Genomic DNA, 26,742 nt, shown 5'->3' on the forward strand with positions numbered 1-26,742 from the left:
ATTTCTGGCTTTTCTATATATATGATACCAAGGAATCAAACCCCCGTCTTTGTGCATGCTAGGCAAGCACTCTACCACTAGCCAAACTCCTGGCCATGAACGTTATTTAAAAATGTAGTTTGCTGACATTTTCTGGTAGTAAATTCACCCGCATTACCATGTTCATCACAGCACTATTCACCATAGCCAAGGTATGGAATCAGTCCAGATGCCTCTCAATGGGTGAATAAATCAAGAAAATGTGGTATATACACAATAGAATTTTACTCATCCATTAGAAAGAATGACAGTGCATCATTTGCAATGAAATGGAAGAAGCTGGGGAAAAATCAAGTAAGTTAGGACAGAGAGACAAGGATACATAGTTTTCTCTCATATGTGGAAGCTAGAGTTAATTTATGAATATATAAGTAAACATTCCAGGTGGTATCCAAGTGTACACAAATCAGTTAATTGAAATATGGTAGGTTGAAGGAAGACTTGAGAAGGCTAACTCCCAGTCTAACAAAATAAACACCAGACAGAGGGTGCTCAAAAGGAGAGATGGAGAAAGGAGAGGTGGCAGAAAAATGAAAGTGGGGGAGGATACAGTCATAAAATTCAATGTATATCCAACAAAATTAAGAAAGCTGAGGGAAGGGTTGGGGTTGGGATGAGGGAGAACGATGGAAGTGGTACCATTGATCAAATATGGTGACACATACTTCTAATCTCAGCTCCTCAAGATGCAGTAACAGAATCACAAGTTTGAGGCCAGCTGGGTGGGGCAATAGTAACAGCAAGACTCTTATCTTGAAAGCAAAATCAAAAGGGCTAGCTAGTTCCAATGGCAGAGTATTTGCCTGCATTTAATTCAATTGAATTCAATTCTAGAATTGAAAAAAGAAAAAAGGAATGACCTGACTCTGAAACCTTGAGTGCCTTTTTAACTTCTTACTGTCTCATTCTCCCCTGTATTATATATATTTACTGGTCACATTAATGTCAGAGCTATTACAGTCTTCTAGAGGGTAGTAGTTTTGTCTTCAAATCCTATTTTCTATCATTTTCTAAACCGTATCATCATGGTCAAGTATCTACCCCCCCCATATTTTCCATATCAGTAATATGAGACTATCACGTTCTGTGCTCTTATCTGACCATGCCCAATTCAAGAACTCACATGAATCTACCACCTGATCAGCAACTATCAAATGATTCATTCTCATTCTTTCTCTTAGATTGTCAGCTTCTTGAAGGCAGGAAACAGACTTTCTGTACAATTCTTATCTCATAAAATTTCTTATTCTCTGAATGCTTATCACAGCTTTACTTTTTATAACCACAGGTTATATTCACTTAGTTGAATACTGAAACTGAATTCTCAGTTAAATACAGGTCTAAATTTCTGTGTACATTCTGCTATTAATGTACTCTTCTACATTTCCTCACCAGATATATCAGCTTTAAAAATAGCTTCTGTCAGGACCAGGAGTTTGGCCTCGAGGTAGAGTGTTTGTCTACACAAAGACACGGACAGGTTCGATTCCTCCATATCATATACATAGAAAAAAGTGGTGCTGTGGCTCAAGTGGTAGAGCTCTAGCCTTGAGAAAGCCCAAGGACAGTGCTCAGGCCCTGAGTTCAAGCCCTAGAACTGGCAGAAAAAAAAATAGCTTCTGTTGTGGCTTAAGGTCTTATTAAATAATTTACAATGGGTTGGAAATTTAGCTCAGTGGAATAGCACTTGGTCTGGCAAGTGCAAAGTCCTGAATTCAGTCCTCAGCTCTGGGGGTGAGGGGAGAATAAAAAGAAAGCTAAATTCTTGTTTTTTAGGTTGATCTTGGTTCTTGAATTCTGGACCTGGGCACTATCCCTGAGCTTTTCAGCTCAAGGCTATCACTCCACTACTTGAGCCACAGCATCATTTCCAATTTTCTGCTGATTTACTGGAGATAAGAGTCTCACACACTTTTTAGTGCCTAGGCTGGCTTAGAACCACAATCCTTAGATCTCAGCCTCCTGAGTAGTGATGATTACAGGCGTGAGCCACCAGTGCCCAGCACAGCTAAATTCTTTACAAGAACATCTTCCTAAGACTAATTTAAAAATAAGTATCATATAGTTTTATGTTTGTTTTTTTACCAGTCTGGGGGTTTGAACTCAGGCCCTGAGCACTGTTCTTGGGTTTTCTCAAGGCTGGAGCTCTATCATTTGAGCCACAGCATCATTTCCGTAGAACTGAAAAATTGAACCTGAGTCTTCATGTATGCTAGACAAGCACTCTACCACTAGGTCATATTCCTGGCCCTATATAGGTTATTTAGCCTCAAATTAGCTCTAGGTATTATGATTTTCCTTGATAATGAAGCAGCTTTGAAACTTTTATGTATAATGTAAGTAAAACCATCCGAGTCCATGCTCAACAACTTTATAACTATTCCACTCACTGACAATAGGATTGCTCTGTGTTTTGTGCATGTATGCGTGTGTGTCTGTGTGTGTGTGTATGTGTGTGTGTGTGTGTAAAAGGAAGGGTAATGTCTAGATTCACAAGTTCTATTACCAAACTAATAATAATATTCTTATAGATAGTAATAGCTATCTATAGGTTGGAATGAGATAATATAGAAAATATTTAGTGTATGATTGACTGTACATACTGTATATTTCCTTACTTCAGCAAATCCTGAGTATAGTGTTACTTTTAGTGAGAGCTGGAATTACGTCTCTCACTCATGTGGTTTCAATTAAGTTCCGTTAAAAATAGCCTGTAACATAAGCATTTTCATTTTTAGCACTTCAACAACTTTAATACTTTTAGTCTACACAAGGTAAATGTTAGGGGAAAAAAATCCAAGAAAATTACATAGTACACTGGTACTGTCTCTTTTTAGTGTATACTCTTTTACTATCAGCTAGAAGGTTATTTTACAATACAAATACATATATTTAAGAAGCATATTTAGGCATATTTAAGAGGAAAAATATTTTTACAAACAAAAAAGTTACTTCTATTTCCTGAAGTTCATAACTTTTTCCTTAACTAATTAAAAAAGCAAGAACATTAATAGATTTTTTTCATATAGAGATAGAGCAGAATTAATTGGTGAATTTCAATTCTCCATTTCATATAATTTTAGGTAGGCATTCTGCTTGTACAGACTTCATATCTTCAAAGTAGTGAAAATTCAAATTCAGATACAGATGTTAAATCCTGCCATTTGTTTGCATTATAATATCTGGAGAAAAATATAAGAATAGATTACTTCATATAGAATCAAGTGTCAAACAATTATGAATAACTAGCCCCTAGAGGTGAGAGCTCTTGTAATCTAGGTTACTTTAGTTTAGCAGCATCATGCTGTAGGCAAGAAATCCAGAGACTATTTTTAAAAAGAAAAAGAAGGGCCAGGAGTTTGGCTGGGAGACTGGCAAAAAGAAAAAGAAAAAGAAAAAGGAAACAAAAGAAAAGAAGAATCTAGCTCACCCTTTCCTAAACATGTTGGTATTTTATGTGTATGTGTAAGTATGTACACATTTTTTTTTTGGTCGGAGGTGGGGCTTGAACTCTGGGGTCTGGGCATTATCCCTGAGCTCTTTAGCTCAAGACTGGCACTCTATTACTTTGAGCCATACCACACCCTTTGCAGTTTTCTAGTGGTTAATTGGAGATGAGTCTCGTGGTCTTTTGTATTGGGCTGGCTTTGAACTGTGATCCTCAGATCTCAGCCTCCTGAGTAGCTAGGATTACAGGCATGAACCACCAGTGCCCACCTTTGTACATATAAGCCCCCACATTCTATCCTTTGTCTTCTTCTATTCTTTGTTGAATCCAAATCCATCCTAAATACAGAATTATTTGGCTTTTCCCCAGGTCTTTCACCAGGAGATTCACAGAGCCAGTTTTACTTACTGTCCACGACCACTTTCACATTAAGATACATCCTACTCCCTTAGCTACGGCCACTACCAATGCTACTGAAATTTTGTTACACCTCAGAATTACATGAATTTCAAAAACCTGACATCTTGGTCACACTTCATGCCAACTGGATCAGAATATTTGAGGGATGGGCCCAAGTATCAGAAAACTAAGACAGTGAGGGATGCAGCTAAATTTGTGAACTAGAGACCTCTACTTTTGATCTTCTGGGATCCATGGGCCAGTAACATTACAATCACTTAGAATATTGTTAAGGGTGTAGGCTCTTGGGTCTCATTCTAAATCTAGTGTATCAAAATCCCTACCTGAACATGAACTTCAAATGATTTATAAATATGCCAGGAAGTTTAGTTTCTATTACTCTCCATTATTCCTTGCTGTCTTTTCTAAATTCAGACAACATTCATTTATTAAAAACTTTGTCCATATCAGTCCTGGGTAACTTCCCAAGTGGGTACCAACAACCCACTCATCTATCTAGCTTTCACCTTCCTTTTACCTGCTCCATGTCCATATATACCACCTTTATTTTCCCATCATATTATACAGTGCTAATTTCCAACCTGGGAATACTAAACATTTACAAATCATCCTTCTCTGCACCACCCTGCTCAGTTCGTGACTAAGTTCTATAAACTAAAGGGAATGCATGCATATATATGTATGTGCATCTATCTATCTATCTATCTATCTATCTATCTATCTCTATATATTAGATTTTAATTTATACTTGCTCTCAAATTTCAGAACTCCTGAATTGCATCACTAGGGTAATGGCCTGGTAATTTTCATCATTTATAAATTCCTCAGGTGAGGATCATGCTATGAGATACTCCATCCCAACATGTGCCTTTTAAAATTTTGTTCATGCAGACTTTCTCAAAGCTCACACCTGGCCTTCCTACTTCCAGCTCATTTCTTTCCACATCACCTCCACACTTTTAGCCTAAGTGATCAAATAAAAAAGTAAGTTTGACCAGATTAAAATGAAAAGTTGACATGCTATAGGAGGTTCTCTATCATCTGCTCCCAATTATTACACAAGACTCAGTTTCTCAGAAAGTCCAATCTCTATTCAAGATGAACATAACTAATTCAGATTCTTTAGCCGAGGTTGCTTTCAACCATAGTAGCTTTGTTGTTATTTTGTTTTGGTGTTGTTTCCCTCATAGTTGGCATTCTACCACTTGAGACTCCATTGGGCCTCCAGCCCAGCACTCCTGCTGTTGATTAGATACAGAATCTCTTGAACTTTTAGGTACATGTTGTCTTTGAATCAGAATTCTTAGATCTTAGTCTCCTGAGTAACTCACAGGTGTGAGCCAGTGGCACCCAACTAGTCACAGTACTCTTAAGTCAGTCCCTCTTCCTAGAAGGTCTATCTCAAAGATGTCCCTGTGGGCCTCAGATCACCCTCCACATTCACTGTGAATGCCAACAGAGTCCTACATATATCTCTATTAAAGCACTTTGGACTTTTTCTATCTGACTACCTCAAGAGATTATAAACATTCTGAAGAGGGCTGTTAGGTCATTATCTCAATATTGCCAACAATCATTTGCATCTAGCATGTGACATCCAGGCTCAATAAATGTTTACTGAATGAATAACTTCCATTAATTTTTCTTTAACTAGCATATGTTAGCATAATTATTAAAAATCAGTATAGGGTCCTAGACCATGAAAGTAAGTTTCACCTTATAACTCTGATTAGATTACTGCCAAACTAGCTAAAACATCAAATGCCAGGACTAAAAATAGGCTGTTACATATTTCAAATAACATGATCACAAGTTAGCTTGGGTCTTTGCTATTTTTACTAAAGGAAAGGCAGAGACAAGTGGCCAGTAGTTGAAAGGAAATCACTTAGGTGAGGAGGCTACTGTGAGGGTGAGGGCCTAGAAAGAAGCCATGAGGTGGCAGTATTAGCTCAACATTCAAAACTCAATACCAGACCCTCCCAACCACAGTTTGATTTTGATTTGTTGTACACTGAAACCCAGAATTTTGGCAATATCTGATGTCATAAACTAATCAGACATCAAATTAAGGGCTTTTGTATTTTTACTTGTTAACATTTTGAGTGTGTGCGTGTGTATGTCAGTCCCAGGGCTTGAACTCAGGGTGGGTGCTGTCCCTGAGCATTTTTGCTCAAGATTAATGCTACCACTTGAGCCACATCTCCACTTCCTCTTACTCTGGTTCATCAGAGTTAAAAGTCTCATGGATTTTCTTGCATCTGGATTTGAATCATAATCCTCAAATCTTGGCCTCCTAATTAGCTAAGATTACAGGTGTGAGATACTGACATCTGGCACTTTACATTCTAACACATCACACACACACACACACACACACACACACATCAGATGTTCTACTAGTTGCATTATATGGTCCATCAGATCCTATGGTGTTTGACAGAGATATTATTTGGTGAATGTGGATTCAAGATTTTAGAATAAAGCTGTCATTCTCAGAGGATAAATAATCCTTTCTAAAAACATTGTGTGGTCTATTACTAGACTTAATTAGTTAACCAGCATCATGGGACTATGGTGCATTATCTGAACCAAAAAGTGTTTGAAGATTGGGACTTTGTTATCAAATGAAAGTGGTGCATATAAGAACAGACTTGAGCATGTACTGACAACACAAATAAATTATATGGGCCAGGAGTGTGGCCTAGTTGGAGAGTGCTTCCCTAGCATGCATGAATCCCTGGGTTTGGTTCCTTAGTACCACATACACAGAAAAAGAAGTGTTGCTGTGGCTCAAGTGATAGAGCACTAGCCTTGAGAAAGCTTAAGGACAAGTAGCCAGGCCCTGAGTTCAAGCATCAGGACTGGCATGCATAGATAGACAGATAGACAGATAGATAGACAGGAAGAAATAGCCTGGGCCAGGAGTTTGGCCTAGTGGTAGAATGTTTCCCCAGCATGCACAAAGACCAGGTTCAACTCTTCAGTACCACATACATAGAAAAAGCCAGAAGTGGTCCTGTGGCATAATTGACAAGACATAGACTGTGATGGCATATGACAACTTGGTGAGGCTATATTGAACACTCAAATACTAATCTATATGTTATTGTTATTGGTGTTTTGTAGATGTGGCTACCATCTGTAATATTACTACTATAGATAGGCTTCACCCAATTAGCTGAAAGGCCTTAAAAACAAAACTGAGGTTTTTCTGAAGAAGAAATTGTCTTGCAGATTGCATCTTTAGCCTTTGCTCAAGAGTTTTCAATCTTCTCGCCTGCTGTACAGTATTGAGACTAGACTATATAATCCTGTAAATTAATCCCTTGAACTCTCTCTGTGTCTCTCTCTTCCTTTTTCTTTTATCTCCACATATATCCATGTGTATATAAATGTACATATATACAAATTCACATACGCATACATAACATCCATAAATGTGTGTGCATGTGTGTTCCTGTGTCAAGGGCCCAGACAGAACAAAAAAGCAGAAGAAATACAATTAAGTGTCAAATGAATAGTGCTGAATTAAGTATTCTAGGAACTTATTTAAGAAGAGGTTTCTGGCCGTGAGTTTGGCTTAGTGATAGAGTGCTTGCCTAGCATGCACGAAGACCTGCTTTCGATTCCTTGGTACCACATACACAGAAAAAGCCCAAAGTGGTGCTGTGGCTCAAGTGGCAAAGCACTAACCTCAAGCAAAAAGTGTCCAAGGACAGTGCCCAGGCAATGAGTTCAGGCCCCATGACTGGCAAAGAAGAAGGGGAGGAGGAAGAGGAGGAGGAGGAGGAGGAGGAGGAGGAAGAGGAGGAGGAGGAGGAGGAGGAGGAGGAGGAGGAGGAGGAGGAGGAGGAGGAGGAGGAGCACTTAGGGCAGACACTTATAGAGAAAGTAAGAACAAAAGTTAAGAGTGAATAGCTTGGATACATCAAAGTTATATAAAATCCCAATCTCAGTCATTTTCACCAGTTGCTTCCTCACAAAAGGTTTCAAAGCTACACTAAAGAATCAGATATTCAGGATAATTTTAAGCAAAACCACCTTATTTTGAATTTAGAATCTTCGCAAGAGTAAACTTTCCACTACTTTGTAGGTGTTGGACAAACTGTGTGACTCTTAAACCTTTGGAATTGGTATTTAGAATTACTATATAAAATATGAGGGAACACATCCTATTTTAGAGAAATAAATGGGATAGGGTCTAAGTACAGTAGCTGACACCTGTAATCCCAACTACTCAGCAAGCCTCTATCTCAATTAGTAAGCCAACAAGTTAGCTGGAGCATGCCTGTGTCCTAGCTACACATGAATCTGAAACTGAAAAGTAACTAAAGCATATAAAGGGCTGGTGACATTGGCTCAGATGGTAGAATACCTGAACAGATGTTTACAATTTTACTATTTCAGTTTTGAGTAAGAACTCAAAGTGCAATTTATAAACAAATTTCCTGTGTATATAAGGATTAACAATGGAAAACAATGTTCACATAATCCTAAGAGTAAGCTCTGCGTTCATGCTACAGTACCTTGAGGAATATCCTTAGGAGGCGAATATTTCTTCTTCTTTACAATAACATCTTTACTTTTAATTTGTCTAGTTCCTGGTGATGCCCTAATAATACAACAAATTTCTGATTCATCTAAAGGAAACTGAAAAATAAAAAGCCGTGATTGCATTAATTCCCTCAAGGCTATGTTTTTATTCTATTTTGTTTCCAATGTGAAGTATTAATAGCCTATATCGTAGATATTATTAATAGTTACATGTTTATTACTTACTCCACTCCAGATACTAACTGGCATGGTTCACCAGATTTAAAATTGGTTCTGCATTCAATAGAGAATGACTATAAAATATATGACATCCAGGGCTAGAAGTTTGGCCTCGTGGTAGCGTACTTGCCTTGCATGCACAAAGACCTGGGTTTGAATCCTTGAGCTTTAATTAATTAATCACCAGAAATGCTCGTAGTGGAGCTGTAGCTCATCTGTCATATTAGCTTCCTTCTTTATTGTTATTGAGTAACTCCAAACTCTTACACTATAGTTTGATAATTCTATGTGTCAACCTTATGTAAGTATGCCTACTCTTGCTCCCTTTTGGTAATCATTTGCTATTGACCATGAAAAAATAGACAAATAAGACTTCATGAAAATTTAAAATTTTTGTGCATCAATAGCTTAAAAGGCAATCCACAGAGTTGGAGAAAATATTTACAAATCATACAAGTGATTCTTCATCCCACATAAATGATGTTAGTCTCAAAACTGAGTTAGATTTCTCAATGTGTCTATTCCAGTAATTAAAGGTAAATTGAAAATGCTACCTCATTTGCACTTTCTTGTGAACTTGATAAAGGAGAGATTTCATTTGAATTAACATAATTGCTGACATTTGGAAATAGTTCTTCAAAAGTTGCTTTTTGCACTGAGGACAAATCAACCTATAAAAGAATAGGTCACTTTTGTAGAAGTTTCAAAAAAATTATTTTAAGTAATTAGGCTAAAGTTAAAAGTTAAAATTCACAAGCATTTTCTTGTGAATTTGATTTATGAACAATTTTACGTGAATGAATATAATTATGGACATTAGAATTTTTTGCCATAGTATAAATATATTTTATTTTAATTTTTATTTATTTATTTTTTTGCCAGTCCTGGGCTTGAGCTCAAGGCCTGAGCACTGTTCTTGGACTTTCTCAAGGCTAGAGCTCTACCACTTAAGCCTCAGCACCACTTCTGGCATGTTTCTATATATGTGGTACCAAGGAATCGAACCTAAGTCTTCATGCATACTAGGCAAGCACTCTACCACTAGGCCAAACTACTAGCCATTAATATATTTTAATTAATTAATTCAATATATATTTATTGAGGCTGACTAATGAAATTTGACTACCTGGCAACCATACTTCCTACAATAATTTCCTCCCTTCTTTGTGCGCACATGTGCGCGTGCGTCTGTGTGTGTGTGTGTGTGTATGTGTGTGTGTGTGTGTGTGTGTACGTGCATGCCTGCCAGATATGGGGCTTGAACTCAGGACCTTACCTTTTTTCCCTTAATGCTGCAGCTCTACAGCTTGATCCACAGTTGCACTTTGAGTGTGAGTGTGTGTGTGTGTGTGTGTGTGTGTGTGTGTGTGTGTGTGTCTGGAGACAGGAATCTCATGGACTTTCCTTTGCCAGCCTGGCTTTGAAACTTGAACCTCAGTTCTCAGATCTCAGCCTCCAAAGTAGCTAGGATTACATGTGTGAACCACTCAGCACCTGGTTTCCTTGTCTTCCTTAAGTTTACTCCAGTATTCTGCTCTTTCCTCTTCTTACCTACCTAGGTTAATTTTTTTGTTGTTGCTTAAATTTTTTAAAATTGTTAGCATAATGGTGATACATAGAAGGGTTACAGTGACATAAGTTGGGCAAGAAGAGTACATTTCTTTTTGGATGGGGCTACCCCCTCCCTGGCTCTCTCACAATTTTTTTCTTCCCAGCTCTACCCAACATAGTCTAGTGAGTTATAAGGAGATTTTTAATGCCTATCTCTAGAAATCGAACTGTCTTCTGAGTACTATATTCATCTATCTATCTGACTATCTAACATTTTACTGATATCACCAGCTATTTCTGAATCAAATTAAAAAAATACCTAAAAGTAGGGGCTGGGAATTTGGCCTAGTGGTAGCATGCACAAAAACCCTGGTTCAATTCCTCGGTACCACATACATAGAAAAAAAGCTGGAAGTGATGCTATGGATCAAGTGGTAGAGCACTAGTCTTGAGAAAAGTCCAAGAACAGTGCTCAGGCCCTGAGTTCAAGCCCCACAACTGGCAAAAAAAATACCTAAAAGTAGGTTCAGGATCTATCAAGTCTAGCCATGGACTTTAAGAAGCTTAAACATGCTGACAAGCTAGATCTGATTAGGGTAATCTGGGCTCCACCTAGGCTAGACCACATTCAAGGATGCCTAGAATAGATTATCAGATGCACTAGGTGGGAGCCAAGGGATGTCTTCCTCTTAGAAGGATTGAAAAATTTCATCCACATGTGTCTTAGACATTGTTATGACTGTCGTATTAAAATGAAATCCTAGAAAATGAATTTACCCATAGATCATTAGCAGCTAGCTATCTTTACAGCCACTACCTAAGGCCTGATGGCTTATAATTGAAGGGTATTTATGTTATTTTTTTCTGCTATCTGTGGTTCAACCAAAAAGCAATTAGTATTAGATTAACTTGAAACCAAAATTTGGGCCTAAAAATGACAAGCCATTGAATATTCTCAAACTATTTTTAAGTTTTGTTAGTAGGTGCCCACAGAATGGAAGAAAAGATTTGCAGGTTAATGAGGGTCTAGTACCCAGAATATGCAAATATGCTGGCCCCATGTGCCTAGTACAGCTACTTAGAATGCTGTGATCTCAGGATTGTAATTCAAAGCCAACTAGGCAGGAAAGTTTATGAGATTCTTATCTCCAATTAAATAAGATATGCAAAATCACAATTGCAGTGAGCTATCACTTTGCACCCCAAAGGATGGATCATGATAGGTGGTAAGAATATAGAGAAAGGAGAATGCTCATATGGTGCTGTTAGGAATGCTTTTGTTTTGTTTTGTGTTTGGTCAGTTGTGGGGCTTGAATGTTTTTGTTTTAAAATAAGGACTCTCCATACACAACCCAGACTCTACATACGTAGAAAACTTGTTCAGCCACATTTTAGAAAAAGTCTAGAAGTTACTGAGTTTTCACATAATATAGAAGTTTACTTCTAGGTAAATATCAAAGATAAACGAAAACATCCATCCACTTAAAGGTGGTACACAAACATTCGTAGCATGGGAATTTGGCCTAGTGGTAAGAGTGCTTGCCTAGCATGCCCAAAGATCAGGGTTCAATTCCTTGGTACCACATACATAGAAAAAAGCTGGAAGTGGTGCTGTGGCTCAAGTGGTAGGGCTCTAGCCTTGAGAAAGCCCAAGGATAGTGCTCAGGCTCTGAGTTCAGTCCCCAGAACTGGCAAAAAAAAGCAATGTCATTCATAATAATCATAAATGGAAACAAATGAGATTTCCAACAACATAATATTATGTAGTCTTAAGAAGGGATGATGAGGCCTGGAGTTTTGCCTAGTGGTAGAGTGCTTGCCTAGAATGCATGAAGACCCGGGTTTGATTCCTCGGTACCACATACATAGAAAAAAGCCAGAGGTGGTGCTGAGGCTCAAGTGGTAGAGTTCTAGCCTTGAGAAAGTCCAAGGACAGTGCTAGGGCCCTGAGCCCAAGCCCAGGACTGGCAAAAAAAAAAAAAAAGAAGGGATCATGTATTAAAGCATGATGCTATAGCTAAATCTTAGCAATTGTGTGCTAGAGACTGGGAGTGTAGCTTAGCGGTATAGAGCTTACATGGCTCATATAAATCCCCATGTTTAATTACCAGGACCATAAAAACATTATGCTAAGTGAGAGAAGTTAGTCATAAAATAAGACTATAATATTGTGATTCCATTCTAGATGTGTGAAACATCTAGAACAGAACTGAGGAGCGATGTGAAGAAGCAAGAGGTGTAAGGTGTTAAGGATGTGGAGGGTTTTTTTTCAGAAGTAATTAAAAACATTCTAAAATTAAGTGTGGTGATTACAGCACATATGTGGGACTAAGGTAAAAAAACCCCCACAAAATAATATACATTAAAATGCATGAAATGTGCATGATACCACTTAAAAAAGTAAAACCTACTGGGCACCAGTGGCTCATGACTATACTCCTAGCTACTCAGGTGACTGAGATCTGAGGGTAATGGTTTGAAGACAGCCTGGGCAGAAAAGTCTGTGAGACTTTATCTCCAGGTGGCTACCAAAAAGCCAGAAGTGGACCTGTGGTTCAAGTGACAAAGTTGTCATCTTGAGTAAAAAAGATGTTCAGGGACAGTGCCCAAGACCTAAGTTCATCTCAGAACTGGCACCAAAAAGAAAAGAATGAACCTTTTTAAAAGCCCATTTCAGAAAGGTATATAGTTACTTATATGAAACAGCAATTCATCCACTACTCCTACATATATATACTAAAGAAAACTGAAAATATTTTCACACAAATACTTACACACAAACTTTCATAACAATCAAAGTAGATAATAAGAAAAAACAAACACCATAAACTGAGTTGGTAAAAAAATGCATATGCATATAGTGGAATGTTATTTAATCAAGGAAAAGAAACGAACTACTGGTCATGTTATGGCATGAACTTTGTCAAGTGAAAGAAGCCAGGTACACTATACTACAAGTTACTTACATGAAATATCTAGAAAGAGTAAATCTATAAAGATAAAGTAAGCTATTAGATTTAGAGGCTGGAGGATGGGATGGGGAATACAAGAATGACTGCTGAAGAGATAACCGAAGTGTTCTTGAATTCGATTATGGCGATGGTTACACAATTTTGTGAGCGTACAAAAAACATCAATTTATATGTATTGTCGTGTTGTGAATTATACAAAATGTGAATTATAGTTCAAAGTAGAAAAGGATAGCCTGTAATCCTAGCTATGCTGGAAGCTGAGATTGGGAGGACAAAGGTTCAAGGACATTCCTTGCAAAGTTTATGACACTCCCTATGTTAACCAATAGCTGGGTTTGGTGGCATATGTTGGTCATCTCAGATACATGGAAGCTGCAATTAGAACTGACACTTCTGTGTCAAGGTAAGAACATCCACAAGACCTCCAAATAGCAGAAAAGGCTAGCATACATCTATCATCCCTGCTACTGTAGGAAATGTAAATAAAAAGATCAGTCTAGGCTGGCCTGGGCAAAATCTCAAAAACAACTACAGTAAAAATGGCTAGAGCAACTGCCTTAGTAAATATAAAGCCTTCAATTCAATCAACAACAAAAAAAACAAGCAAATTAACGAATGAAAGGAAAAATAATATACGGTTCCACCTATATAAGGTACCTAGCATGTCAAATTCGTAGACATAAAAAGTTGAATGGCGTTACAAGAGGTTAGGGGAGGAAGGATATGGGGAAGAAAAGAATAAGGAGTTACTACTTAATAGGTTACCATTTAATAGGAGTTTAAGTTTTGCAAGATAGAAAATGTTCTAAAATTGGATTGTGATGATAGCTGAACGACCATGTGAATGTACTTGACCTGTGTGCTCTTAAACAGCTAGAATTCTAAATTTTATTATGTTTATTTTAGGATAAAAAAGAAGAGTGGGGGGCTGGGAGTTTGGCCTAGTGGTTAAAGTGCTCGCCTAGCATGCATGAAGACCCGGGTTTGATTCCTCGGTACCACATACATAGAATAAAAAGCTGGAAGTGGTGCTGAGGCTCAAGTGGTAGAGCTCTAGCCTTGAGAAAGTCCAAGGACAGTGCTCAGGCCCTGAGCTCAAGCCCAGGACTGGCAAAAAAACAAACAAAAAAAACAGTGGTTGGTGCTACAGTATACTAATTTCTTCACATATATAAAGCATATAAGTACTCTTAATGCAATTATGTTTACAACAAACGAAAATACAGACATTTTGATTTATAAGCAATATGCCCCTGGTGAGCGTGACAAACAGAAAAATGGGGAAAGGAGTTAGAAAATAAATACCATAAATGCCAAAGGCTGGGGCCAGGAGTTTGGTCTAGTGGTAGAGTGTTTGCCTAGCATGCACAAAGACCTGGGTTTGAGTCCTCGGTACCACATACATAGAAAAAGCTGGAAATGCTGCTGTGACTCAAGAGGTAGAGCACTAGCCTTGAGGAAAGCCCAAGGACTGTGCTCAGGCCCTGAGCCCAGGACTGGCAAAAAAATAAATACATAAAAATAAGTGCCAAAGGCCAACACTTACCACAAAATCAGCTTTCTTTGAAGATGGAGTACTTGTTAACAGGCATCTCTTTTTCTCATCAGGAACGACAGAATTTGTCTTCTATAAATGATTATAAAATAGGTGTTGTGTAGCAGAAAAATACATTAATATAAAAAAATCACAGGTTAAAGTTAGTTGACTAGATCATAATAAACTAACAAAAGCTTCAATCTGTTTACTAAATTTTTTTCTTTTCTTTTCTTTTTTGCCAGTCCTGGGCTTGAACTGAATGTGGCATAACAACTGTATGAAAATATTCTGATTGGACTGGGAATGTGGCTTAGTGGTAGAGTGTTCACCTAGCATGCATGAAGTCTTACGTTCAATTCCTCAGAGCCACATAAACAGAAAAAGGCAGAAGTGGCACTATGGCTCAAGTAGGAGAGTGATAGCCTTGAGCAAAAGAAGCTCAAGGGTAGTTTCTAGTCTCTGAGTTCAAATCCCAGGAGTGGGGGGGGAGAGAGAGAGGGAGAGAGAGGGAGAGAGGGAGAGGGGGAGAGAGAGAGGGGGAGAGAGAGAGGGGGAGAGAGAGAGGGGGAGAAAAAGGGGGAGAGAAAGGGGGGGAGAAAGGGGGAGAGAAAGGGGGAGAGGGGGGAGGGGGGGAGGGAGGGAGGGAGGGAGGGAGGGAGAGAGAGAGAGAGAGAAGGAGGGAGGGAGGGAGGGAGGGAGGGAAGGAGAGAGGGAAAGGGAGAGGGAGAGGGAGAGGGGAGAGGGGAGAGGAGAGAGAGATTGTACTTTTTTTCTGGTCCTGGGGCTTGAACTCAGTGCCCTTTCCCCTCCTGCTGGATCTTACTCCCTCAACACTGTTCTTGTGTTTCTGAGAGCTTAAGTACATCATTAGGTTATTTATTTGCGATTGCACTATTACTTTGATCTAACTGCTCACAGCTATAAAGATTTCTCTTGGCAATGTCTTTGCAGTATCCTTGTGATTTCAGCATGTGTGCTTTCCTTTTCATTAGATTCTAGGGACTTCAGATTCACCCCCTGAATAACTCACTGGTAATTTAAGCAATGCATTGTTCAGTCCCCATATGTTGGATCACAATTATTCATGTCTGCCTCTATAGCTGAGAGGACAGGTTAATAATATTACACCCACTCTTTTGAGATGGTGTCTTGTGAATTTTTTATGCAACTGGCCTGGAACCACAAAACTTCTGCTATCAGCCTCCCATAAAGCTGGAATGGCAGGCATTTACCATTAGACCTAACTATCGGTTGAGGCTATGTCTTAGCAATTTTTGCCTGGGCTGGCCTGGAACTGCAATACTCCAGAGCTCCTTCTCCCAAATAATTAGGATTACAGGCATGAGACACCAGCATACTGAATTTCTCATTTATGCCTTAAATTAATGATTAATGCAATCTAGACATTCAAAGAGAGTTGAATAAAACCATAAAATACATGTTACTTCTTTTATAGAAAAGCAGTATATATCCATGTGTATGATAGCACAGTTTTTTACAGAATGGAATAATCTAATTGCTAAATTCCAAAAGTGCTTTTAATTATCGTTTTAAATACATATGGCTCCTATAAAGCATTACTTAAATGTATATCCTTTACTTATTTAATTAATAATATAAAATCAAGTTATTCTGCTTCAATACTTGCTTTTTGCTTTGTTTCTTCAGGGGTTGAAAGGCAAGTTTTCTCAGCAAGTAAAACCTCACAAGCTGCATTGTCTATAAATAAAAGTATAGGTTAATGCTTTATTTAACATGTCCTTATAAAGATGACAAAGCAAAACAAAAGCCATCATTTTAATAACTGTACATTTGTAATTGTTTAGGAAAAAATAATTTGACATGTGTCAAATAAACTCACTTGCCTCAGATAGGAGAAAATATCCTGAAAATACTTTTTATCTCCAGAGCTTCAGGCTTCATAGAAGCAATACATAAAATTTTTCTTCTCATTAGGAAGTGTAATTAAAATTCTTTGTTAGTTATCCTATTGTTTTCTCTTTCCTGTCTTTTAAGCTCTTCCTTCTTCTGTAACTTTTCTATCAATATTTGTTTGTTTAATATTTGAGACAGGCTCTTATTCTACTGCAGGCTAACCTCAAACTTCCTTCTGGGCTCAGAAATTGTCTAGCCTCACCCTTGCGTGCCAGGGATGATTAATGTTTTTCACTATACCTGGTTCTATAATCCTAATACACACTCAAGCCTAGCTTATCTTTTTTCTTTTCTTTTCTTTTCTTTTCTTTTCTTTTTTCTTTTCTGTTTTGCGAGTTCTGGGGCTTGAACTCAGGGCCTGAGCACTGTCCTTGGGCTTTCTCAAGGCTAGAGCTCTATCACTTGAACCACAGCACCACTTACCAGCTTTTTCTATGTATGTGGTACTGAGGAATCAAACCTGGGTCTTTGTGCACACTAAGCAAACACTCTATCACTAGGCCAAACTCCTGATCCAGGACTAGCTTATGTTATCAAAATCTTTTCTGTGCCTCATATCTCCTCTTCTACTATAGCCCCTCTGGTCAGTAGCTAAAAACCTGTTACTCTTTGTTAGGATACCATAGGGTGCTTAAGGATAGGAATACCATCATTTCTGAATGTCTTAACATTTAGTAAATAGCATAGTACACAAAGAAAACACAGTTGAGCTTGTTGATTTAAATAACGTATAAAAAGAGGGAAAAACTGGAAGAGAGCAAGGTGATATTGTCCAAAACAAATGTACCCTTTACGTGACTTATATAACTGTATATATCTTCACAATAACAAAGCCAGTCCTGGGGTTGAAAGGAGGGCCTGGACAGTGTTCTTGAGCTTTTTTTTTTTTTTGGTCGGTCGGGTTGTGGGGCTTGAACTCTGGTCCTGGATATTCTCCCTGAGCTCTTCAGATCAAGGGTACCACCCTATCTCTTGAGCCACAGCATGCCACTTTTGGTTTTCTGGTGGTTAACTGGAGATAAGAGTCTCTTGGACTTTAGTACTCGGGCAGGCTTTGAACCGTGATCCTCAGATCTCAGCCTCCTAAATAGCTAGGATTATAGGTGTGAGTCACCAGTGCTGGCTCTATCCCTGAGCTTCTTTTGCTCAAGGCTAGCCCTCTACCACTTGAGCCACAGCACCATTTCTGGCTTTTTCTGTATATGTGGTACTGAGGGATTGATCCCACATGCTAGGCAAGCACTCTACCACTAAGCAACATTCCCAGCCTTCCATCTCTTTTAAGCACCTCCCCAAAATGGAAGCTGTATGACTAGGTTTAGGCACAGCAGGCCTTGACATGATGGCCAAGTGATACAATTAGCTTAGGAATCATTGAGAACAACAGAAATACTGTTTCTTCTAACAGTATTTCTCAATAGATGATGGATTCTTCCCATGATAAAAGAAAATAAACATAAAAACTCACCCACAATTGCAGAGAAGTTTGAAAACTGTGTTACGTTTTCTATTGCCACTGCTTTACTGATGTCCAGAAGTGTGGAATTCTTGCATTGTATATGTTCTTTCGACTTGGGACATTCCCATTCTAAAAAAGCAGGGACAAGGAAAAGACAAAAACTGTGAAACAGTCTACAAGTGGCAAGTTTCCTTTCCCCATCAACTTATTATGGCTCAAGTCCATTTCAAACTATGATAATTAAGGTCTGGGATATATACAACAACAAACAAGCCTTGAAGGCATCAAGATTAAGAACCCTATCCTCAGCTTCCTACCTAAGATTTTGCTCTATAAAAAATGTTGACCTAGGCTGGGTGAGGTTGTTCATCCTGTAATCCTAGCTATTAGGAGGCTAAGATCTGAGGATCACAGTTCAAAGCCAGCCTGTGCAGGCTAGAAAAGGGGAAATGGGGATGTGGTTCAAGGGGTAGCGTGGAGGCCTTGAGCCGAAAAGCTCAGGGACAGCACCCAGGCCCAGAGTTCAAACCCCATGACCCACAAAAAAAAAAAATGTTGATATAGTTAGAGGCTGGTGGCTCATGCCTGTAATCCTAGCTACTCAAAAGGCTGCAAACTGAGGACTATGGTTTAAAGCTAGCCTGGGCAGGAAAGTGCATGAGACTCTTATCTCAAACGAACCACCAAAAAAGCCAGAAATGGAACTGTGGCTCAAGTAGTAGAGCAAAAATTCTAGAGATGGTACCCAGGCTCTGATTTTAAGTCCCAAGACTGGTACGTACACACACAAAAGTTTGATCTAAGGGACACACTAATAACTGAATGTGGAATTTATATTATGTAATATTGGCTTTCATATACTGTTGCTTTAATACATATTTTTCTCCAAATTTCTCTTTTTTTATTGTCAGGATAATGTATAGAGGGGTTACAGTTACATTCATCAGGTAGTAGGTGCTTTACTTCTTACACATTGATATCCCTTCTTATGTTTTTGTTCCCATATCCCTTCCCCACCCCACCCCTTTTTTTGGCCAGTTTTGGGGCTTGAACTCAGGGGCTGGGCACTGTCCTTTGACACTTGAACAAAAAGTGCCACTTGAACCACAGTACTACTTGCAGCTTTTATTCTGTGTATGTGGGACTGAGGAATTGAATCCAGGGCTTCATGAATGCTAGGCAAACACTGTGTCACTAGGTAACATTCCCAGCTGCCTCTCTTTATTCTTTTTGTTTCTTTTTTTTTTTTTTTTTGCCAGTCCTGGGCTTGAGCTCAGGGCCTGAGCCCTGTCCTTGGACTTTTCTCAAGGCTAGAGCCCTACCACTTGAACCTCAGCACCAGTTCTGGCTTTTTTCTATGTATGTGGTACCAAGGAATCGAATCCGGGTCTTCGTGCATGCTAGGCAAGCACTTTAACCACTAGGCCAAACTCCTGGCCCCTCTCTTTATTCTTGTTTTGGGAGGGTTGCTTCAATTTTATTTTCTAGTCTTCTCAGTTTCTCATTTTTTATTGTATCTAATAGAATTTTCCTTTTTTATATGATACAATTTTATAGAGGCAATATATATTTTCTTATCTCCACTAAGGCTTAAAAAAACTTTTAATGCTGCTTCTTGTGTTGTTGCTATTTCTGCTGGCTCCTTTTTTCCCTTTAATTTCTTCTTTTTATTTTAATTAATTAATTAATTAATTTTTGCTAGTCTTGGGCCTTGAACTCAGGGCCTGAGCACTGTCCTTGGGCTTTCTCAAGGCTAGAGGTCTACCACTTGAGCCACAGCATCACTTTTGGCTTTTTCTAGGTATGTGGTACCGAGGAATCGAACCTGGGTTCTTGTGCATGTTAGATAAGCACTCTACCATTAGGCCAAACTCCCGGTCCTTTTTCTTCAATTTCAAATGGATTTATACTTTTATAAGTTTTCATGTTACTGTTTTAGTTGCTGATTGCAACTTGAAGCATTTCTTATAGGAAGATATAATGATGCTGAACTCTCTTAGTTTTTATCTTGGAAAGTTCTTACCTTTCCTTCATTTTTGAAAGACAGCTTAGCTGGATATAATATTCTTGGGTAACAATTTTTCTTTCAGTGCTTTGAATATATGTATATGCCAAACAATTTTTTCTTATTACTTTCAAAATTCTCAGACTTTTTGATAATTTGATCATAGGGTATTGTTAGCGCTGATTTCTTGATTCTTCTGGGATTCGTAGATTTGGATGTTCACTGATTCTTTATTCAATACACACCTCCTTATTGAACTCTTTTGGTAGTACTGGGGTTTGGACTCAGAGCCTTACATTTGCGAGGTAAGTGCTAAGCCATGCCTCCAGCCACCCTGCCTTTTTTTTTTTGCATTGGTTATATTGTAGATAGGATTTTGCTTCTTGCCTATGTGCATGCCATAGTACTCCACTGAGATGAAGACTTATGGATATTTCTGACAAGGCTAAACCATGATTCTACTTTACCTCAGCCTCCCATACAGCTAGAATCCTAGGAGCTGGAAATTATATAATTTCATTCTTTCTTACAGGTGAATAGCACTCAATATGCATACACCCATATTTTCTTTACCCATTCAACTTTGATGAGCACTTAGGCCAATTCCATTTCTTGGCTATTGTGAACAGTGTTTCAATAAACATGGGTATTCTGACATGTTTCTGACACAAATATTGGGTACAGCAGAATTATAAAGAGTTTCTATAGTATGTAGCACAAACTGGCTTATTTCAGTGGTATTCACATGGTTGATATAGGACTCAATGTCCTTAGACCATCTGATTTCTAGCTTCTTACTTTGATCTTATGTTTTTTTTATTTTAAAGAGGATAGTTTGTACAATTGCAAAGCTATAGAGGAAAGCATGCATCCAATTAGCCATCGCCAACCAAAGGCTGTATTTATAAGCATAAATAAATGTAATGACTAATTTGTAAGGAAAATTCAAACAGGGTCTTGGTCCAGTTTAATATGTATTGTGTGCAGCAAGGGAACGGAATAACAAGATAGCAAAATCAGGCTAAAGAACAGGCATATGGTAACTATATGATTGGATGCACATTACATGTAAGTACTACTTGACATTTCTTTCATTCTTCCTGATCGGAGGGCTTTATCACTGCAATACTATGAGACTCGGCAAAGGAATAAAATAGTAATGGTGAGGAGAAAGGTGCTGGTAGAGAACGGAAAGTGTTTCTTCTCAAAAGGAACATCTATTTATTGGAAAATTTGTGGACAAATGAAAAAAATTTCATAGTGGAGCAAATTAAGACTGAAATTATATTCTCACCCAAATCTGATCTTCTGAACTGTTCGGGTGATGAGAAGCTACTTAAACTCTCTGCAGTACTGCTCCTGTATTCTGTATACGAGTCTGTGACTGAGCAGCTCAGGACAGAACTGGGAGTGCCATGCAGCAAATGTCGTCCTAGAGAAAACAAACCCAAATAAAAGGACACATGGTTTGAATAGACAACAAAATTAAAATCCTGAAATCTGTAGATATATTCATAAAGCAAAACTGATCCCATGTACAACAGAAGAGGCATATTACAAATCATTTTAATATGAATCTTAGAAAAGAATTGTCATGAATGACTTACTGATGTGTACTTAAAAACTCTGAAGATGAGGTCTAGAGTACCTTATATCAGAAGGATCCAAGTTAGACTAGAGGGAGACCCTTCCTCATTAAAATAGGAAGTTAAGGGCAGTTGCAAATGGTTGCTTATTTTTGGAGGAAAGGCAGAAAAGCTGAGGAAGTTGAATATCAGATAGTCTTACCTGATACTATATCACAACTAGATGAACTACTGTCAACCTGGAAGTCATCAGTCACTGATTCCTATGTGAAATAATAATTCAAGATAGAGAACAAATGATGAGATCAGATATTTTCATATCACATTGATTTGATTACTCTGAAAATGAAAAACTGCTGTCAACTTTGTATATCAGTTTCATAAATATAATGTTCTTTCAACTTACTTGTCATAAATGTAATTTATTTATATTGAAACTAAAAGATTTGAATACTATGGACATATCTAGGAAATTGACCATATAATCAACTCACTACTATGAAACAAAATAGTAAATAAAAGAGAAAGGTGAAAATTTTTCTAATTGATGAGTTTTTATCCTCTAAATATAAGTACAATTAAATAAATCAAAAGAAAGTCATTGATATACAAATCTAAAATAGTAATATTCAGATTACAAAATCGAAATTATTGGGCCAGGAGTTTGGCCTAGTGATAGAGTGCTTGTCTAGCATGCACAAAAACCTGGGTTCGATTCCTTGGTACCAAATACATAGAAAAAAGCTGGAAGTGGTGGAGCTCTAGTCTTGAGAAAGCCCAAGGACAGTGCTCAGGTCCTGAGATCAAGTCCCAGGAATGGCAAAAAAATAGAAATTATTTGTAAAACCATCTTTAATATACAAGATACATTACAATAAAAAATACAAATGACAGTACAGAAACAGTATAAAAAACTATACTAACACTCAAAGAAATGCACAATAAACACGATCCATGCAAAGCCAGACCAGACAGGAAATCTGGGAGACTATTATCTCCAATTAACCACCAGAAAATCCAGAAGTGGAACTGTGGCTCAAGTGGTAAAATGCTAGCCTTGAGCACAAAAGCGCAGGGATAGCTGAGTTCAAGTCCCAGAACTGGTATCAAAAAATTAGATAAAAATAAAAAGATTCAGCACAGAAAAAGAAATAATTATCAAAACTGAGAGATAATCCATGGGAATAGGAGAAAATGCTCATCAGCTATTCAACAGATAAAGATGACTATTCAGACAGGCCATATAAAGAGCTCAAAAAGTTAAAGGACAAAAGAACAAGGAATTCAATTAATAAATTAGCAAGCAAACTGAACATAAAAGCAATATGATGGCTAACAAATAATATGAAGAAATGATGTTCATCATCCTTAAACATAAAAGAAATGAAAATTAAAAATACACTGGGATTCTTATTCCAATCCGAATGGCAATCATCAAGAAAGTAAACAAATGCTTTTGAGGATTTGACAGGAAAAGGAGCCCCTTATGTAGTGTTAGTGGGAATGTAAACTAATTCAGCTACCATGGAAATAAGTATAGTGGTCTCTCAAAAAATTTAAAACAGATGTAGCATATGACCCTATCAAACTGCTACTGATCCTATATCCAAAGGAATATATGTCACTATAGAGGAAAGATATTTTTATATCAATGTTTATTGCAGTACTGTTCACAATGGCCAAACTGTAGAGTCAGCCTAAGTACTAAATAACAGACACAGGGATAAAGAAAATATGTACATAAATAGTACGGAATACTAGATGGCTATGTAGGGAAACCATGTCATGTAGGAGAAAAAATAGAATTAGAGAATATCATAATAAATGAGATAATGCTTAATAAGTTAAATATTGAACATTTTTGCCCATTTCTGGAAGGTGGTTCTAAAAGACATACATATTTATGGCCATGTAAATTTACCATATGCATATACACATATATATATATATTCACACATGGAACATGATTCTACTTATGAGATTGTTTAGGCTCAAAAATTAAGGGGTGGTGAAGGTAATGGAAAAGGGGAAAACATGGAGAATGAAAATTTTAAAATACATTCCAACTATGTAGATGGAAAACATAAAAAAAATCTTGAATGTTTTACATTTTACAAAGGAAAATGAGCAAAAAATATACAAAAAATTAAAAGAGAAAATTGGAAGTGGTGCTGTGGCTCAAGGGGTAGGGCAATAACCTTAAGCTGAAGAACTCAGGAACATTGCCCAGGCCCAGAGTTCAAGTCCCACAACTAAGCAAAAAAAAAAAAAAAAAAAAAAGAAAGAAAGAAAGAAAGAAAGAAAGAAAAGAAAAAGAAAGGAGAGAAAACCTTAGCATATACTGTTAAGATGAAAGCCTTAAAAAAAATTATTGGCCAGATGCCAGTGGCTCATACCTATAATACTAACTACTCAGGGAGTAGTTAGGAAGGGAGGCTGAGATCTGAGGATTGTGGGATTCAAAGCCAGCCCAGGCAGAAAAGTCCCTGTGAGACTTTGAGCTTCAAAGTGGTAGAGCACTAGCCTTGAGTCAAAGAGCTCAGGGATAGTGCACATCCCTGGGTTTAAGCTTGGCAACCAATCAAAAAGAAAAGTCTTTTATGTTGAACCTGTCATTCCTTAACAAGAAATATGCAAGGCAAATCCCATATTTAAATATCAAGCTTAATGTTAATGTCAGATAAATCAAGTTTTTTTTTAAATCCTTGTTTCCCCAAATTACTGCTCAACAGCTTTAAAATGTAGAAAATCCCTATGAAATACAATATACTGAGGCTATATCCTGAGTCTTCATTGTTGTTACATGCCTGTAATCCCAGCACTTAAGAAGCAAGGAAATACAGTCTGAGCTACATAGTGAGGTCCTATTCAAAAGAAAGAAAGGAAGGAAGAGAAAGAGGGAGGGAAAAGAAAGAAAAAGGGATAAGCCATTAATGTAACATGTTTTGAGTTGTTAATGGAAATCAAATGGAATGTAAAAATGAGCCAGTTGCTAGTGTCTCAAGCCTGAAACCCTGACATAACTCTGAAAGCTGAGACATCCAGGATGGCAGTTCAATATAGGCAGAAAAGATTGAGAGACACCATTTCCAACTAACAAGCAAAAACCTGGGCTGGAGGTATTGTTTAAGTAGGAGAGTGCCAGTCCTGAGCAGGCAAGTTAAGCAAACATGAGGCCCTGAGTTCAAACCTCAGTACCAGTGCAAAAAGGAAAAGAAAAAAAAAGTTGTTAAAGAGATACCAAAATATAAACATGATAAGTAAGGTTTCAATCTGTCAGACCAAAAATTAGTGACACTTCTCTAATACTTGTTAAAGAAACATAAATGCAAGGCTTCTCTAATACTTGTTAAAGAAACATAAATGCAAGGCTATGAACCTTCCTGAGTCAACAAGTCAAGACCTTAAAGACACACGTTTACAAAAATACTAGAAAGCTATGTAATTTCTACTGAAGAAAGACTATTTTGTTCTTTCAGTGGGTACTGCAAGTCTGTTTCCTAAGTCTAGCCAAGGACTACAGGAGACACATACATACACTCAGTGGCAGGATGGTGTCATTTGGGGTTTCTTCTCGCATGCTATTTTCCTTTGGGCTGTCTTCTCCTGTAGCTTGTAACTCAGTGCTAACAAATAAAAAACAGTTAGTGTGCACCATCTGAGCCTGATTCTCCATATCTGTGGGCTCTGAAGAGCTCTTTAGGGACATCCTCAAGAAAGAGCAAATGATTTGCACTAACACCCAAATGGTGACGTTTTATCACACATTTTTGGTGATGTTTTCCCACACTTTTTTTTTTCTTTTTTTGTTGTTGGTTGTAGGACTTGAACTCGAGGCTGGACACTGTCCCTATGCTTGTGTACTCAAGACTAGTGCTTTATTGCTTTGAGCCACACTTGTACTTCCCGTTTTCTGGTAGTTAACTGGAGATAAATTGTCTCACAGACTTTCATGTCCAGGCTAACTGAACTGCAACCCTCAGATCTCAGCCTTCTAAGTAGCTAGGATTGATTATAGGCATAAGCCATCAGCGCCAGCTTTTCTGAAAGAGACGGGGGTTGAGGGAGGGAGAGAGAGCGCAAGCAAGCAGAAAGAGGCTGACCAGGTCCGACCAAATTTGAACCGGGCCCCTGGTGACCCTGGTGGAGATCTGAGGATGGAAGCCAACTCCTTCAGGAAAGTTCCTGAGCCTCATCTCCAGTTAACCATCAAAAATCCAGAAGTGGAAGTGTAGTTCAAGCCTTAGAGCACCATCCTTTGAGCTTCACACGCTAAGGGACAATACCCAAGGCCGTGAGTTCAAGTCCCAGTACCTACCCATAATAGAAAACCAAAATGGTCTTAAGTCAATTTTCTGGATCTAGGTTTGTAAAAACGAGCGAAATCAGGAGTGATCCGATTTCTTCGTGGACGCAAAGCGGAACAGTAGAATTGACGTTTTCTAAGAAGCCGAGTACCCCAGGAAAGCCAGGAGCCCAACTACGCACCTTGGCTCCACAGAGCCACCGCCTCCTCTTGTCCTGTCCTGCTCCTCTTTCTCCACAATCTTTGGCAAACCACTCTCTTTGACTTTGTCCTCCAAGCCTGCGGAGGGTGGGGTGGGGGGGTGGGGAGGAGGCCGGGGGTGGGGGTGGGGAAGAGGCCCGGGGCGGGGGTGGGGGGGGGAGAATGGCAGCAGTATCAGGGCAAAGGACGGGGTAGGCTGTCCCTAGGCCAGGCCCCGCCCACCCTCCTGTCACCCTGCCATGCCATCCCTCAGTCAGCCTAGCCCAGCCGTGCTTACCACGCGGGGGGGCCCGCCTTGGGTCTGGGCCTGGTGGGGGGGCCTCGGAGGTGGTCTTGACAGGGAGGCCTCGGTCGAGCACTGGGGTGAGGTTGAGCCTCTGGCCCACGCGTTTCTTGCGTGTGTAGACGCGGAGAGGCCAAAAAGCCATCTAGGAGCCTTCCGGGTAGCTTTCCTGAAGTGCCACCCCTCTGAGTGCCACGCTGGCAACGCCTACACGGGAGGCTGAGGAG

The 26,742-nt window shown here is 38.6% G+C and overlaps 1 protein-coding gene across 3 annotated transcripts; it reads right to left on the reverse strand.

The window, feature by feature from the left end:
- Positions 1–2,782: 2,782 nt before the first annotated feature.
- On the reverse strand, positions 2,783–26,742 carry Meikin (meiotic kinetochore factor). Of its 3 annotated transcripts, none has more exons than XM_090321137.1 (11): positions 26,510–26,742; positions 26,214–26,310; positions 25,264–25,351; positions 21,928–21,988; positions 21,434–21,571; positions 18,144–18,239; positions 16,389–16,459; positions 14,750–14,830; positions 9,235–9,351; positions 8,434–8,557; positions 2,783–3,221 (listed from the first exon to the last, which is right to left on the reverse strand). In XM_090321137.1, the coding sequence occupies exons 1-11, from the start codon at positions 26,658–26,660 to the stop codon at positions 3,190–3,192; spliced, it is 1,056 nt and encodes a 351-aa protein (XP_090177263.1). In that variant the 5' UTR covers positions 26,661–26,742; the 3' UTR covers positions 2,783–3,189. The 3 variants fall into 3 exon arrangements, with proteins under 3 accessions (XP_090177263.1, XP_090177262.1, XP_090177264.1); XM_090321136.1 differs by having other exon boundaries at positions 18,144–18,263; XM_090321138.1 differs by lacking the exons at positions 8,434–8,557; positions 9,235–9,351 and having other exon boundaries at positions 18,144–18,263.

The sequence above is a fragment of the Megascapheus bottae genome, chromosome 29 (assembly GCF_031878675.1).
Source record: "Megascapheus bottae isolate mThoBot1 chromosome 29, mThoBot2.hap1, whole genome shotgun sequence".
NCBI lineage: Eukaryota > Metazoa > Chordata > Mammalia > Rodentia > Geomyidae > Megascapheus > Megascapheus bottae.

Coding starts and splice junctions, on each gene's coding strand:
- Meikin (XM_090321136.1), bottom strand. CDS start 26,660: ATGGCTTTTTGGCCTCTCCGCGTCTACACACGCAAGAAACGCGTGGGC. Junction 26,311..26,509: donor AAGGCGGGCCCCCCCGCGTG/GTAAGCACGGCT, acceptor CACCCTCCGCAG/GCTTGGAGGACAAAGTCAAA. Junction 21,572..21,927: donor TAGTTGTGATATAGTATCAG/GTAAGACTATCT, acceptor TGTTTTCTCTAG/GACGACATTTGCTGCATGGC.